This window comes from Chaetodon auriga, chromosome 15, assembly GCF_051107435.1.
Source record: "Chaetodon auriga isolate fChaAug3 chromosome 15, fChaAug3.hap1, whole genome shotgun sequence".
NCBI lineage: Eukaryota > Metazoa > Chordata > Actinopteri > Chaetodontiformes > Chaetodontidae > Chaetodon > Chaetodon auriga.
The window spans coordinates 3,968,179-3,984,353 of NC_135088.1; the positions used below are offsets into that span (position 1 = coordinate 3,968,179).

The 16,175-nt window shown below is 45.0% G+C and overlaps 1 protein-coding gene across 4 annotated transcripts; it reads right to left on the bottom strand.

Annotated features, from left to right (window-relative positions):
• Positions 1-3,388: 3,388 nt before the first annotated feature.
• On the bottom strand, positions 3,389-15,341 carry LOC143332857 (tubulin-specific chaperone cofactor E-like protein). 4 transcript variants are annotated; one of them, XM_076750674.1, is made up of 8 exons: positions 15,246-15,341; positions 11,069-11,211; positions 10,806-10,945; positions 10,326-10,507; positions 9,743-9,999; positions 9,514-9,640; positions 9,309-9,425; positions 3,389-6,178 (listed from the first exon to the last, which is right to left on the bottom strand). In XM_076750674.1, exons 2-8 carry the CDS (start codon positions 11,199-11,201, stop codon positions 5,833-5,835), a joined length of 1,302 nt encoding a protein of 433 aa, XP_076606789.1. In that variant the 5' UTR covers positions 11,202-11,211; positions 15,246-15,341; the 3' UTR covers positions 3,389-5,832. The 4 variants fall into 4 exon arrangements, with proteins under 4 accessions (XP_076606789.1, XP_076606786.1, XP_076606788.1 ...); XM_076750671.1 differs by having other exon boundaries at positions 11,069-11,223; XM_076750673.1 differs by having other exon boundaries at positions 11,069-11,223; positions 15,130-15,271.
• Positions 15,342-16,175: the final 834 nt, after the last annotated feature.

Genomic DNA, 16,175 nt, shown 5'->3' on the forward strand with positions numbered 1-16,175 from the left:
TAACTGGAGAGGCAGGGAGCAAGATGTGTGAAAGACTCCAGGACTGAGGGCAGGCCCCGGGCTCCCATTAAGCAGCACCGAGGATCTCTATGGAGGCTTCTTTTATACCTCCCACATCTTGTTGTGTAAATGGACACATACTCTTAAGCAACCTGTGAAAGACAGTGTCGCACAAAGACGGACAAAAAAATCAGCAGTTACAGACGACCTACTGGGCCGGGGCAGCTTCCCGATCTGCGGTTTGGGAAATGTTGAAGACAGGGAAGTGGGAAAGGTCGAGATGGGCTGATACACCTGGTTTCTCTTCTCTCTACTGGGGTGGTCAACTTAAAGCTGCACCAATCAATATTTGTAAGTTAGCATCAGATGCTTATGTGAAGGGTAAACCCACAGAGAACTGTCAGCTGACACTGCAGTAACAGAGTTTTTCAGTGTCTTTCAGCTCATTGTTTTGGTTTTACAGCTTTAAACTCTGTTCGGTTCAGTCTCACCGCTCTCACCAACACCATTCCAGCAGCTGTTCTCATTAAAATGTTAGCAACTAGCTAACTAGTACATCTGAACATTTTGGAAACTTTCTAAAAAAGACAACTCAGACAATCATGCCCACTTTACACAGCGATTGGCCAGCTGTGCAGAGGTATGAAATAGATTTGGATGGGACAAAACAGCTCTTAACAAGAGCAAGTCCTGTCTCTTTTGATGCTGAATGACTGACCCAAGCAGAGATGAGAGCATTAACTTTAGAGTTCAACAGCAAGAAGTTCAATGAAGAGGCAGAGGGATGTCAATGATGCTGCAGTGTTCAAGAACTCAACTCCAAACAGAGTTTCCTCAAAGGCTTTGATCCCTGAAGAAGAGGCAACAGCACCAGAAGTCATAACCAAATATTAAAAATCAAGTCTTTGTAGATGAACAAGTGTTGCAGTATTGATTTTAATAGCACCGTCCTCCCTTGTTAGACATGGGAGTGGCTGAGACTATCAGTGATGTGGGTGGGTGGTCCAGCTCTGTCTCCAAGTGTTTGTGAAGCCAGGAATCACTGAGCCTTGTTGTTGAACGACATCCATAACAGGCAATAAAATTCTTTCTCACACCACTGTTAAACTTGCTTGCAGAAGACAGAAATTGCATCAATGCAGATGGAAGGTACTGTGTGGGAACAGGGTCAAAGTATCCAGCATCACAGGTTCTGGAGAATCCATCAAGCCTGACCTTCACAAAGAAGGTCCTGGACTGGATACCCGCTGAGCTCTGTTCGGCGGTCACCTAATCCGTGGAGTGGGCCACTCTAATTCAACCCTTATGCCCAGCGGTTGGCTCTGCCCTGCCCTCCTCTCCTTCCTTTCCATTCACAATGGCGAACCTCCTTCCAGTAACCTAAACCTTCTTACCCCAATGACTCCTTCACCTCAGCACACAATAGGCCCTGTTCAGCCCTCCTGCCCTCAATCCCACTTCATAATGCAATGGGGCAGATCAGGGGGAGATCAGAATAACAACCACACTTCCAGGTCCTGTTTACACATCAAGGTGTTTGGTGTGATTGATACAATACAACCGCATCCATCCTCCAACCTTAGTCTGACTTCGCAGTCGTGAACACTTCCAGGCTCATTGACAGCAGTTTGGTTACAGCCATGTTCCAGGAACGATGCACCGTTTGTGAAATTAGATTAGGTCTACACAAAAACAGCAGTGACCTTTGAGAAAGGCTCTGTTTCACTTCACACATGAACTTTCTTGATCTCAACGGTGAAAAAATTGAATATAAATTTAAGCATATCGAGAAATTCAGTATCCACTTTGGCGATTTCCATGTGGAGCCCCCTCAGAACAAAACTACAGACCTGCAGGTCTGTACTTGCTAACTTTAACAATGACAAAGCTGATGTTTAGTAGGTATTATGTTTACAAGGCTCACTATCTCAGTTTAGCACATTAGCATGCTAACACTTGATACGGTAGCGCTAGATGTTCGGGAATCAGCAGATCACCAACGAAAGTCAGGAGGCAGGAAGCAAAGGGATTCATTCATCTTATCAGTGACAGTCAAAGCATTCACAAATATGGAGATACTGAGTGAAGACGCTCATTAAACCTACTAAAAACTGACGAAACTTGAGGAGGATTTTCGTTCTTCGAGATTACCAAACCACAGTATAACCAGTATAATGTGAAGAGCACCCACGTGACTGAACGGCCTACAAACCTTGAGAAGGGGGTCCTGCTGGTGACGGTGTGTCGGGCGGTGGGTGGCATAGATATCCCACACAGGATTAAGAGCCATGATTCTGGAAGAGGAGGAGGGGGAAAATAGAGGGAATGCCCCAGAAACACAACACCGCCTGACACGTATGGAATGGACCAAAACACGCCTGCCAGAATGAGAGAAGATCTGCAGAATCCCGGCTCCTCCACGGCCAAGTGTTCAGGATGTGAAACGGAGCTGTGCACACTGAGCATGTGCACGTTCTGCCCGTAACACGGCGATGCCCCATCCAGACTGTGAGGTGGTCAACAGTAGTTCACGTGGAAGCAAGCCAGTTCTTTTCCACAACTTGTTTTATTACTGTACTGCCTTCATCTGAATTTTATTTTCCACTTTTTTAATGGTTTATGTTCCTGTGACAATTATGTATAAAGATACTGGTTCATCAGTCTGGCTAACTGGTCCAGAGGAACTCTGGTGTGGACATCCGTGATCTGCAGAGCAGTAATTACAATGACTGAAGTGAATCTGGTGTCAGACAGGAAGCAGGGCAGAAGGTATGACATGCAACAATGCTCACCGCTGGAATCAAACCAGTGATGCTGAGGTGCTGCCAAGCTGCCAGGGTGCACCGCTCTCATTTCTGCAGCAGCAGATAAAACTAACAGAGGGAGAAAAACACTCCAACATGAGAATCCATATTTCACCAAAACATAAAAACAACACAAGTATGGAAGCTCGTAGAGGACTTAATTAAATGACAATGCAAACTTGTATTGCATTTGTTCATATATTGTCCACTTCAGAGCAGGTTCAGTCTTTGAAAATTCAAATTAATTTTAATTATAATGTGGTTATCGAACATCCATGCAAGTATGTAAAAATGAAAATGCATTTTCACTTTAATTTTGACCCAAATAACACAACATAAAGAGAAAATTATAATGCTCTTGCATTTTCAAGTTTGCATTACCATTTTAATTAAGTCTCCAATGGGCTTCCATAATAATGTCCGAAAGAAAATGGACCGTGACGAACGAGCTGCAAACGATGAATTCTTCCTGAAATGAGCCGATGTGACAGGCTGCAGGTGGCTGCAGCGGCTGATTCAAGCTGTCTGCCTGAACTCGCTCACAGATTTCACCTCATGTATAAAAATGTAACACAGGAACAAGCTGAAATAATAATTAGAATTTATTTCTTTATGAGAAGTGAAAGCACCATAATACAGTACAGGTTGAGAAATGGCATCATGATCTGAGCAAAGAAAACAAGAATTCACCACCGAAAATATCAAGATACATTAAGAAACTACAGAAAGCAAACGTGAGATAAATTAAAGCACAAGGCAAACTGTATCACAGATAAGCAACTATCTTATATTTTCTGTCAATAATCTTTGTATTTGGTTCAACTGAGGGATGAAGGTGAGGGTGAGAGGAGCACAGATAATATTTTAGAAGTGTCAACATCACAAATGCCCATAAACAACGTTGTTTCCCTGAAATGACACATCATACACACTTTAAACCACGAAATATCAGAACATGCAAATCACCAGTTTACCACAGTCCACACCAGAAACAGCTTCACGCTCATCCCACGACCTCCCAGGTAAGCCTCGGTCATCATATAGTGTAACAATGAAGGCGAGTCCGAAAAAAAATCTCCAGTTATCTACTACGCTAAGTTTGTGACGGGGAGCGATCCACCTCAACACACGTTCAGCAGGCTGAACTTCATTTGGTTTGAATGCGCTCAAGAGAAACATCTTCAAACATAAACTCCCGATTTGCCCTCACAGCACTCCAACATTTAAGAGAAACGTCTGTGTGTGTGACCATCTCATCGTCGTCTCATCAACAAACGCATGCTTGATTTTGGACCCTATTTACATCACATGCACGCAATTCACATTCTGTGAAATGTTTGAGCTATTCAGGATCAGGCAGGCTGGAACATATCCCAGCATGCACTGAGCAAAAAGGCCGAGAAACATCAACCACGACGGGTTAACAGGGTTGTTTGTCGTGTCTGCGCGAGGTTCCTCTGAACGCCACGACTTCCTCCCGTAGTTTGAAGACATGCAGGCCAGTTAAACGATCTACAGCACATGAACTGAAGCTTGTGGCACATGTGCATTCAGGGAGTTTCCAACTCCACTTCTACTGGTTAAAATACTTAAAATTCATTAATCATTGGCCTGTTCAAGACCTAAACCAATCAGAGCGTCACCTCCTGTTCCCTTTAAAAGCCAGGTGAGTCGGTGGGAATGTGCCGTTCTGTCTCTTCTTTAATTTTGAAAACAATCAGCGCCAGTGTGAGCCAACGCACAATGTCACGAGCCCACATCCTGTGTGACAATGGCCGCTAGAAGTGTCAGGTTTGGAGGGTGGTGGGCGAGGGGCGAGGGTCAGTTGCATGAACCCGTTCTAACCTAAAAGTGGCGGAAGTGTCGGTGACACGGCGGTCGGTGTGTGGTTACCGTACAGACCGGGCCTCAGCGTCTCTCAGCTGCCTCTGCAGGGACAGAGAGCCGCTCCATTCATGGCCGTCACAGCCAGAAGACCAGCAGTAACCTGAGCACCAGCGCTCCGTCTTTTCTCCGTCCCAGACCCGAGCTCACCTCAGACGAGTCTCGTCTTTCCGCCAGGGCGTCCTGACTGAGCGGCAGCCATCCATGTGCTGTTATCCCGACACAGGGCGTCAGCGGCTCGGGGGTTATCCCAGGATATTTCACTGCTAACAAGAGTCATGAGGAAAGAGTGATCTGAGCGGCAGGAAGAAGCAGGAAAAGATCGGCGTCACTTACACAAACGCTCATGTTCCCACAAAGGACACCAGCAAACCTGCTCTGCTTAGATAAAGGTCAACGTGTCTTTGAGCCACGTTAAAATGTAAACCATCGTTTATTGCCGCTGTGTTGGCTTTTAAGGAGCAGGTCAGTTTACGATGATTTTCACCCAAACTTTAAACTCCGAGGCATAAAAGGTTGCACGGCTCACTGCTGCAGGACGCTGGTCACAGATCAGCAGAGTGTGAACAGAAGAGCCTCCAAACACAGCGTGAACACAGAGCTTCAGCAGCTGGCATGTCTAAAATCTAATTTCCATTTGAACTGGTGTGTCATTTATGCTCTCATTTCACCCAATTTCAACATTTTCAACGCTAAAATAAATACTTTTAAGGGCCATGCGTGGGGCAGCAGCGCCACCAGCGTGTCGGGGAGGTAAGGGGAAAGTTTTCAGGCTAAAATCTCAGATCTAATCAAACACTCTGATTATAAAATGCTTTTAGTTTTTAAATCAATGTGCAATTTGTGCATTCACTTTGCACCACGTCTGTGTTTGCATAACGTTTTTCACTAAATGAGATGTAAACTGCAGTCCTAGCTCGAGCAACTCATCGTACAATCTTTGTGAATGTGGAACTGTGTGCAAACAATATATCATAGAAATTTGTTCAGTACGGTGGGCAGCAAACATCTTTACATTCATGGTTGAAAACCATCACCTCTCTCTTTAAATCTAAAAAAAGGCTCAAGTCAAAGCTTAGTATCCAGTCAGTGTTCATGATCTAAAATTCTGTCCCTTTCATCGAAAACCAGAAAGCCTCCCGACTCAAAGGTGTGAGGAGCTGCAGCGGCTTTTCGCTTTGGGCACCACCAGGATCTCGTCCCCGTCTCGAATGCTGTAGGAATGAAGGGCCCGGCTGCCGCACTTCAGCTCCTCAGGCCCCAGCACCGAGCACATCTCCCGGTTGATGTAGAAGAGCCGGATCCCGTTGGTGGGCAGCTGCAGCAGAGCTTTCAGGTGTTTCTTCAGGTCGCCCACAGTCTGCTCCAGACGGAGGCTGACGGCCTCCACCCTGTCGCCCAAGCGGACGTCCACCATGGTGCTGCGGGGGCTCAGGTCCACGTCCGCCAGCGGGGCCAGGTGGCCATACTTGGATACTAGGATGTGGTACCTGGGAGAAAGCAGGGCTCATGTCAGGACACTGAAGGCTGTGTTGGTACCGGTGTTGTACCTCGGCTAGTGCTCCGCTATGTCTGAGGAGCGTTGGCACATCGCCACAGCTCGGCTCTTGTCATGGCTGACGTTACTGTTCGTCAGCCCTAAACATCTTGTTAAGCTCTAAATATAACGCAGTTGCTGGTCGGCCAATGTGTCGTGTTTACTGCTACTGACGAGGAAGAAATCTAGTTCTTGTCTCTCCATACATTAGGCTTGCTAACGCCTTCAGCAGCTGCTGTTACAGTCAGCCAGCGCTCTGCTTTTAAAACCAGACACACCAGCTGCTACGACAGTCACAGGTAATCCACTTTGAGCAGTAAAGGCAGCTTTTATATGCGATGTGTATTTTATTTTATCGTGTGACAACAAGAACCTGCTCATTGGAGTGAAGTGTTTGTATACAGGTGTAGTTATGTTTCCACTCCAATCCTGCACAAGTTTTAAAGGCAAAAGAAGCATCGTCAAGGTTTATTAATTAAAAAAAAAGGATTTCCATCAGCCATTATTGCATCTTCTCTTTTCCACCTGTTTCCACTCGGTTTTATGAGCACATTAAAAGGATGGTACGAACAGGCAGATGGAAACGTAGCTTGTGTTTTCAGGGAAACACTGAGTTCTCTGCCTCTTACCTGCCGTGAGAAAGCTCTCAGCCTCCTCAGGGGAACGCGGGTTCGAGATAAGGACTGAGGAACGATTAAATAAAATCCAGGAGAAAAGGCCTGTGCTTTCAAAGCTACTGTAACAGCTGGGCCAATCAAAGCAATTTCCCTTCCCTCCCCAAAACTCCCCCACAAAGCCAATCCCCTGGCCGGGGGTTTCTGGCCAGAACTTGTGGTCCACCCTGGGAATTCTCCTCTAAGGCCACAGTGCACAAAGTGCCATTCTAAGAGAAGCCATTTAGCTAAAAGGCTTCATTTAAGGTGGTAAGCACGGTCTAATGGGGCAAACAGTGCTGCAGGTGATAACAAGTCAGCATTCCGATTGTCTCTTGCAGCATTCTTCCATAATGGACAGTTAAGTGGCAGCTTTATAGTAACATAACGACTTTTGGAGCTAACGCGGACGCTATCGGGCCCAGATCTTAGCTGACTTCTCTCTGGCGTTTCAGTCGACCTCATTATCTCATTTTCTTCTGGTTGAAAGATGCTTAAAAAGTTAACATGTTGATTTTGACTTTCCCTCCAGGCTGGACCTCAAATCCACTGTTCCAGGTCCAGACCCCTTTCAGTCCCTCTCTACGTTTTCTGCCGGGAACTCGGACTCAGATTTCTTTTTCAACCCAGTCCTCTCTTTCACTCTTTCCTTGCATCCTTCCTGTCCAGCCAGGACGTCTCTTCTTATACCACCTTTCTGCTTCCTCGTCCCACAGTCCCAAACCCCCTTTCCCGGATTACCCACAATTCTCTGTCCATCTTTTTTAGAGATCACTGAGGTACTGTATCAGTGCCTATCAGTCTGATTTATGGTTTGAGCTGCGTTTACAGTTACTCAAAGCCAGGCCTTGTCAGGTGTGTTCACCTGAGAGGCTGTGACCCTCCCTGCAGGGCTCTGATCTCTCAGGGTAGCGGGACCACGGCCCCATCCGAAAGGAAAGGGGATAGCGGTGTGTTCACTGCTTACTGAGCGTGTCCGACACCCCATAACACCCACATGAGGCCACGACAACCCTGAACCTCGGACCTACACTGAGACTCCACACCTCTCGGCTTGGAGTCTCCACGATACGACGAGGAAGGGCAGAAATGGACTCGTGGAGCTGAGTTTTGGTAAAATGTGTGAAAATAAGCAGTAAAATGACCAAACACATCCTGAACCTCACGTGCAAAACACCACTTTTCCTTTGCCACAATCAGTCCGACGATCACAGGCTGAAGTGCTTTTCCAGCTCCAGTGACATCAGAAAACAAATCAATCTCTCAGCTTCAGGCTGAGGCTGACAGAGTGGGTGTATACATATAAAAAAAAATCAACCTGCTACCTCGTGTATCACTTTTCCAATCAGAGAATTCGCAGCACAAAGGACGCATTGAGCAGGGAGAGACTGGTGGCATTGTCTCCCAAAGGTTAGTTTCCCCCAGTCAGGGACTACACCTTCCTTCACAAATCCCTCTCCAGCATTCTGCTGAGGTTAAGTGGAATGCAGTCGGTGAGGAGCGCGAGCAATTATTTGACCGCTGTCGGCCCCGACGAGGGCTTTTCACAATGTTATATGACATACTGTGAACGTGTTGAGGACAGGCTGTTGAGGAAGAGCGGGCTGCTGCCATTGTTACGACTGTACAGGTGAACACCTGTGGAAGCACTGTCGACACTTCACATTCAGGCTTCTGATTGGTACGAGTGACCGAAGACGGACAGAAATACTTATGAACTCTAAATCTCTCCTTCAAAAGAAACAACTGAAGTCTGCTAATGTCAAATGTCGTGGCGGTAGATACAAATACATAACGTTAGAGGCCAAATTGTAAATGATCATACTTCACATCTTTGAATTTAATCTTGTTTTAGAAGAAGAAATGTGGAGGACGTGGACAAAATTTTAGTTTAAACATTAAGAAAAACATCAACAAGCTGTGAAGAAATGACAGTTCTGTGTATTGTGTTGCAGATATCTACTGAAGTTAGCATGCTAACCAGGCAGCCCTGGCCCGTCCAGTGTCGTAATACCACTTTGTACCTAAAGAGGCGATAGTGTACTCTGGGAGCAGCGAGTTTCACAAGCTTTCTCAGTCTCATGAAGAAACAAAATAAACTCACAAAATGTCAAGAAAGGAAATATTCCTACACCTGTTTTAAAATACACCTTCTGAATTCAACTTTCAACACCAACAGCCGCCCGCTGCTCCGAGCTCTCAGCTGAGGAAGACTCCAGTCGGCTAATAGCTGCACGGCTAACTCAGCTAACAGGCAGCAGCTAAAGCCAAAGAATCTGAATGGTTTTAATGAATCTTACTGCAAGTTTATTTACATCTTAATATGAATGTAGCCTGTTTTATTTATATGAAAAACAGCTCATCCATTGGTGAAATAAAGTGATAAACAGGTGTGAGTGTAGAATAGATGCATCCAGTGTGTCTGAGTACCTCTGAGGAAGCTCCTGCTCCGGACAGTCCTGGTAGTACCGGATGAAAAACCTCTCAGCGTCTTCTCTCTCTCCATCCGACACCGCACCTCCATTCAGCACCCTGACAGACGGCAGCCTGCAGGCAGGGAAGCATGACGGTGAGACGGTTCATAAGAAAACATGCTGTCCAGCATGTAAAGGACGCGATGTGTGCGCTGACTCACTGTGCTAAGAGGAGGCAGCGTCTCTCGTGGGTGGTGTAAGGCTCCAATAAAGGAATCCCCTTTGCTTTGACTTCCTGCAGCTTAGGGAGGAAATTCAGCCGTTCAACGTCCTCCCATTTACTGAGCCCTGAATAACACAACATCACAGAGTTTTAGGGCCAAACCGAGTATCTGTTTACAGCATGCACTGAATGTTGGACATGGACAGCCTTAATCATCCGTCTCAGACCTGTGTTGTTGAGGTTGATGCTGTGCAGGGTGGGGAAGAGGCGCTGCAGTGTTTCCTGAGTGTCACCCACAGAGTCCACACTATTATTGGCCAGAACCAGCGCGCTCAGGCTCGGGTACATCACCCCGAATTTCCTCACTTCTGCCCATTCCTGCAGATGGTTGTCTGTAATCTGCAGCAGGCGTAGCGACGGACAGGACGTCTGGGATTCTGACACGGTGTTGTAGCCGTTCAGGCACAGGAAAAGCTCCTCCAGCCTGGACCATGAGAGGAATTAGCTCAGCTTGAGAAACGAGGACCAGCGAAACATTTTCAGGCTGAATCTGCTTCATCTGTTGGCTCTTTGTGTCTGAATCTGCTTTAAAATAATGTTATTCTGCATTGTTATTCATTGGATTTGTGGACAGCAAACTGATTTTATCAAAGTGTACTCAGACGTCTTACATGTTGCTTCCAGCTACTGTGTATTTCTATCTTTGACATGATCTCTACGGTCGACAGAATCTGCAGAGTATCCTGCTCTTTGATCACTTCACTGCACAATGACTCCATGAACCGCTCATTCACATGCTTCATCACTCACTCTGGCGTGTGGCGTGTGAGCGTGTGCACGGTGTCCCAGCTGATGTGTGTGTTGATGAGGACCAGCTGTCGGACCCTGGAGAAAACCTCGGCCATGCTGGGCTCCAGCTCCACGCCGCTCAGAGGGTTCGTGCTCAGGTTGAGGAAGTCCAGGTGGGGGACGTTTGAAACTATGGTGCAGATCTGGCAACCCACAAGCATTGACATAAAAAAAGAAGCAAAAAGAAACCTTGTTCATCTTGATGTGACGAACACATTAAAGGAGCAGTGTGAAGGATTTAGTGACATCTAGTGGTGAAGTTGCAGATTGCAACCAAAGGAACATCCCAACATGAAAGTAAAGGCTCAGTTATCTTCTGTTTTTTAGTAACAAGCATCAAGCAAAGCCGTCTGAAAAACTCAAAGCTTCAGGGAAACATCACCGTCAGCAGAACTCCACTCTGTCAGATTTCTGAGCACCACGCCTTTGACCGACACCCACCTCCACCCAGTCGCTCAGCTGATTGTGGGACAGGTCCAGCTCCACCACGTGGGCGCAGAACACCGCGATGTCTGACCTGTCGCCAGCTTTGGTGATTCCACAGTGATTCAGAACCAGCGCGCTGGGCAGGAACAGGCGATCTGCAAACAAACTTCACTTTGAGCTCCTGAGATTTCGACGTGAACATGACGCTCTTCTCACAGGTGATGTCAGCGCTCACTGAGCACGACCAGTGGAATCAATCATCAATAACTCTCACTCACCTTTGACGGGGGATCCTGGCGGGCTGGACAGAACCACCACTCCTTGGCCGTAGGGGAAGTTCTCTGGATTGTACTTCTCACTGATGGCCTGGATGAAGGTGCGTCCCTCCTCTTCATCGGATGACGACTCCATGTTTCCAGGCCTGAGGAGGGATCTGCGGCGAAGACACAGGGTGCAAACAAAACCGTCAGTTTTTGATGTGATTGATGAATAATAATGATCAACAGGACCTCTGCTATCAGGATCAGGATCAGTGGGTCGGGTATTATCATGAACTCTACGACTCGTTATTGTTGACAATTACAACAAAAAGACCCAAACTGTCTTTTCGACCTCCGACCCCAAACCCAGATGTTCCCATTAAAGAAGTCTTTAAAAAATGGTCACAGCTGCATGTTTCATTCTAGGGTTCAGCAGTTTTACACAACAGCTGGGATCTTTAGTTTTTAGCAAGCGCACTTTATTTGTTTGGGACTATTTTTGGCTGCAGAGCCGTCGTGAGTATTTATAGCAACCAGGAACGACACGAGGATCAAGACAAGATCAACCACGGTGAGGCAGACAACAGAACGTCTCATTGATGCGTTTTTAATGGTTTCTGAACGACAGTGGAGCTCAACGGCTCAGAGACAACACAACAGGATCAACTGATTAAATGACGCTTACATCAAGGCAAACATACACTCACTGAGACTGATCACTTTATGGCCAACAGACTATATGCAACCCTGCATGTTTAAAGCCCCAAATGGCAGAACTTCAATAAACAGCAGCCGTAAAAGACGACGTAGTGTGACCATCATATAGGGTGAAGATTTACCGACCTGAACCATGTGACAGTGTGATATCTACTGCGTTAGACCTACACACCTGGAGTTTGAAGGCCCACACATGAAGCAACACGTGTTTGGTCACTCGAGGTCACATGGTGAATACAGCAGACTTTACAGTCCACAGCTGTTCGCGTCCGTTTGGGGGTGTATTCAGGCCTTTGGGTCAGTTTAGAATCATTTTTCTGAACATTTTTAGATAGAAAATGAATGAAAAATGCTGTTTTTCAGAGTGTTCTGTTAAAACAAATTCTATAATCGGAGAATATTGTTCACAATATTCATTAAAGAAGAAAAGAAAGAAGTCGTTCATCTTGTTTTTCCGCCCTGACGGGGAACGTAACCTCCTGACCCCGTGTCCTCACCTGAGACTGAGTATGGCTGCTGATAACGGGACGACATCAGTGCATTTTTGATGTTTAAGTCACAGTTTCATGTTTCACTGACTTAAATCAGACAAACACCAGAAACACAGACGAGCTCAGCTGTAGTTTTCTGCTCTAAAAACATTCATCTGTCTTCTGTTTGTTATCATATTTACACACACACACACACACACTTATCAGACTGCTGTCAGAGTGAAGTTGAACCTCTCGTATGAACGTCTGCTCTTGAAACTGACACGTCAAACATGACGTTACTGCAGGGCTTAAACACTTTTCTTAAATATTTTTTTTTTCCAAAAAATCCTCAGCTTCACTTGAATTATCACAAGATGTTTGGATTACGTCGTTATGATTAGAATTAGTAGTAATAATAGAAAAAGGTCCTTTAAAATAGTAGAAATAATAATAGTAAAAACAGAAGTAAACTGGTGAAATCAGCTGTTTGAATATTCACACTGACACTGTGTTAAATGTCGTTTAACACAGTAAATAAACCAGTAAAGAATACAGGGGTGAAGAGGCAGAAACTGCAGTAGTAGGAGTATTCAAAGCATGAGCAACAGGATGTATTTACGTCTTTTTCGTGTATTTAACAGAGACAACATGGTCGGCTCAGTTCCAGAGGACCAAAGTACAGCAGACATGCAGGACGTCTGCCTGAAGCTGATGTGCAGACCCCTCCCCAAATAAGCTTTTAAATCAATACAAAAGCAGTTAAAAATCACGGATATAAAACGGACTCAGAACGTCAGTTTAGGCGAACACAGACTGTACATTTTACTTCCCGCTGTTCTTCTTACTGCAGATATTTTCCTTCAGTCTGTTTTTCTGCGTTCGTCTGAGATAAAAAGGTCTAAAAATAACTCGACATCTCCGAACAACCGACAGGACGGAGCAGCAGAAACGTGAGAGGCGAAGCAGTGCCGACACACTTCAGGCTGAACCACCTGTTCTTCCTCACAGCCGTTTGCATTTATGCAGTACTGCGTCGTACAAGTACTGCAGGTACTAACCAGCAAGTCCTTTAACAGAACAATTAGCTGTGAACAATACTTTTCCAATGTCTGGATCTGCAGCTTTCTGTATTTTATGTCACTGTGACATGAATATCTTTGAGTTTTCTACAGTTAAGTGGATAAAAGAAACAGTTTAAAGATGTCACCTTGGGATCTAGGACGCTGTGATGGGAAGTTTTTATCTCTTTGGACATTTTAGACACAGAAAATAATTGATTTAAACAATTACTGATCGATTAATTGATACCAAATAGACAGTTGTAGCCCCAAATGTGTGTTTCACACAGAAACAGAGAAAATCAGAGTACAGTTTCTGTGTTTAACTACTTCATTCAAGCATAAAAACACAGGACTGGAATCAGTCCAGTTATAAATAATTAAAATACAGAAACCATCCTGTCAGTTTGGAAACAGCAGCAGTGGAAGAAATGCCATAAGAAGCTGGTAGAAGTGCAGCAACAGTATCATTACTAACAGGTACCAGCAGTAACAGCAGTAGTATCAGTAGTATCTCATCAATGCCCGCTCAAGTCATTTTACAGCTTTAATGCTTATTGTATTCATCAGTTAGTACAAAAATGGTGTTTATGTTTGTAGTAGTATGATTCTGTGAAGACATCATCCACATCAGAACATAAAACCTGGACCTGGTGAGTCCACACAGAGTCCAGGTGTCCAGGACTCACCGGCCCTCTTCAACTCTGATCAGGACTATCAGTTTCAGACGAACGGGGTCTGATCATCTTAACCTCAGCCCACCTGAGGTGGCGTGCTCGTAAAACGACTGATGTCAGATGTTTCTGTCGTGGACGGTCTCTGGTTTCACAGATCTCCTGATTCACAGCTCTGATGTGGCAGAGACCAAAGCAAAGCCTGTTTTCAACAACACGTCACATCACCTGACTCCTCTCATGCTCAGAGGAAACGACGATGAGCACTTTGATGAAACAAGAAGAAGAGCGTCTGAAAAGGAGCTAAACTGAGCTTGGGAATCAGAGAAAACTCATTTCCATGCATGCAAATAAAAAACGTCTCTGTGGTCATATGAGAGGAAGACAGCTTTCACTCCATGGCGGGGGGGTGGGGTGGGGGGGTGGGGTGGTAGGTATTATAAGGCTGACAAAAGGTAGGCAGAATGACAGCTGGACTCCTGGAAGAGATATTCTACAAGATATTCTACATTCTACATTACAAGGAGGAAACCACCCATTTTAAAACATGGCCAAGTCGTCTTTCTCTGGTGTTCAGTTTTAATTCCTGGGTATTGTTTTTTTTTTATAGAAAATGGCTGTTTCTTCTTTAGTCTTTCTTCAACTCGGCACGGAGCAATTAGCAAGCACCTTCCCTAAATTAAAACTTAGAGCTACTCACCACCGCCCTCCGCGGTTTGGTTCAGTGGCAACACCACCAAAGTGTTTTCAAGTTTTACCGTTTAACAGAACATAGCAAACAGCATTCATTTATACGTTTATGCCGAATTGAAGGGCGACCCATGACGATTCGCAAAAGGTTCAAAATATGACTGTACCTGTTACATACATCCGCAAATTAGCAAAGCAACATTCAACTACGCGGTTTCTTAACCGGGTTCGGTGAACATTCTTGAAGCCGTGGAGCACGGCAGGTTGGGGGGGGGGGGGGGGGGGGGGCTGCTTATGACCGAGGCCTGGCTGCTTAATGGTCGATTGACCTAAACATCAAACTGAAAATGGACATTTTCACGGCAGCACATTGGACATTTCACGACCACACAAGCTCACCCCACCGCGGTTCAACCTCGAAACAGGGTGCAACACGTTTGAAGTGCGAGCCGCGTAGTCACCTTTACCTTCACGGAGGAAAGGTGCGCAGATTTCAGCGGCTCGTCGTCCTGAACTCTCACCTGACGACACATGAACGACTCACACCGAATTTCTCTCACTCATGTCGTGTATTTTCACTCACCGTCCCCGGAACCCCCTCGATGTCGCGTTTGTTTTTGTTGTTCTTCGGTTAGTTGTCAGTTTAAGACACGCCCCCTCTCCCGGAAGTGACGTAGTTTAAAAGTCTTGTTTTTTTCCGTCTTCTTTAAGGTACAATTTCTAAAACCAGAGCACAGAAAGTAATTAAGACATAATGGGCCAAATACACAATTTAGTGATTTGCTGACCCAAATTTAAAATATTATTATCTGTTCGTCACATCAACACTGTGAGAGAAATGTAAATACATATGATAATAAACACCAGAATAAAGTTTGCTCAGTGCAGCAGGACAATGCAAGTAACTCTGGTTTAGGATGTAAAATATTAATCTACAAGCAATAAAAAGTACAGTATTCACCTCTGAAATGATCAATACAAATACAAATGTCTCTGAATACAAATACTCTGCTAAGACTACTTAAACAAAGTAAATGTGCATTATTAGTAACTGCGTAAGTTACTGCTTTGTGTTTCATATTATGCATGAAATATGAATGTTAATTCGATTTACAGTGGCAAAATCAGAAAGCAATCCATTCAAAATTTGGTACAAATTAAATAAACGGACCTTGAGCTGAAGTCATGTTTACAACAGAAATTAACTGAATTGATAAAGTTAAGACATAAAAAGGACTCTATAAACTACTTATTTCATTGTTTTCATTATTTGATTGAATATATATGTCTGTGGTGTGAGTTTGATTTGCATTTGTATTGATAAATTTTACTTAATTTGCTCGATTTTCTCAATATAAAATACTACACAACAGAAATATTTCACTTTAACTTTGACGGAGTGAAGTTCGCTTGCCATGCTGCCACCAGGGCGCAGTAACGTCAGGCGTGCATCTGAGCTCCTGGTTTCTTTCAGGCTAAAACAAAAAGCATCAATAGTAAAAGAACTCATTGT

What these genes read in the sequence shown, in the direction of transcription:
- LOC143332857 (XM_076750674.1), bottom strand. Translation starts at nt 11,201, where the DNA reads ATGGAGTCGTCATCCGATGAAGAGGAGGGACGCACCTTCATCCAGGCC. An exon ending in AGCTGAGCGACTGGGTGGAG is followed by an intron (nt 10,508 to 10,805) that starts GTGGGTGTCGGT and finishes GTGGGTTGCCAG; the next exon opens with ATCTGCACCATAGTTTCAAA. An exon ending in CGCTGCCTCCTCTTAGCACA is followed by an intron (nt 9,426 to 9,513) that starts GTGAGTCAGCGC and finishes CCCTGCCTGCAG; the next exon opens with GCTGCCGTCTGTCAGGGTGC.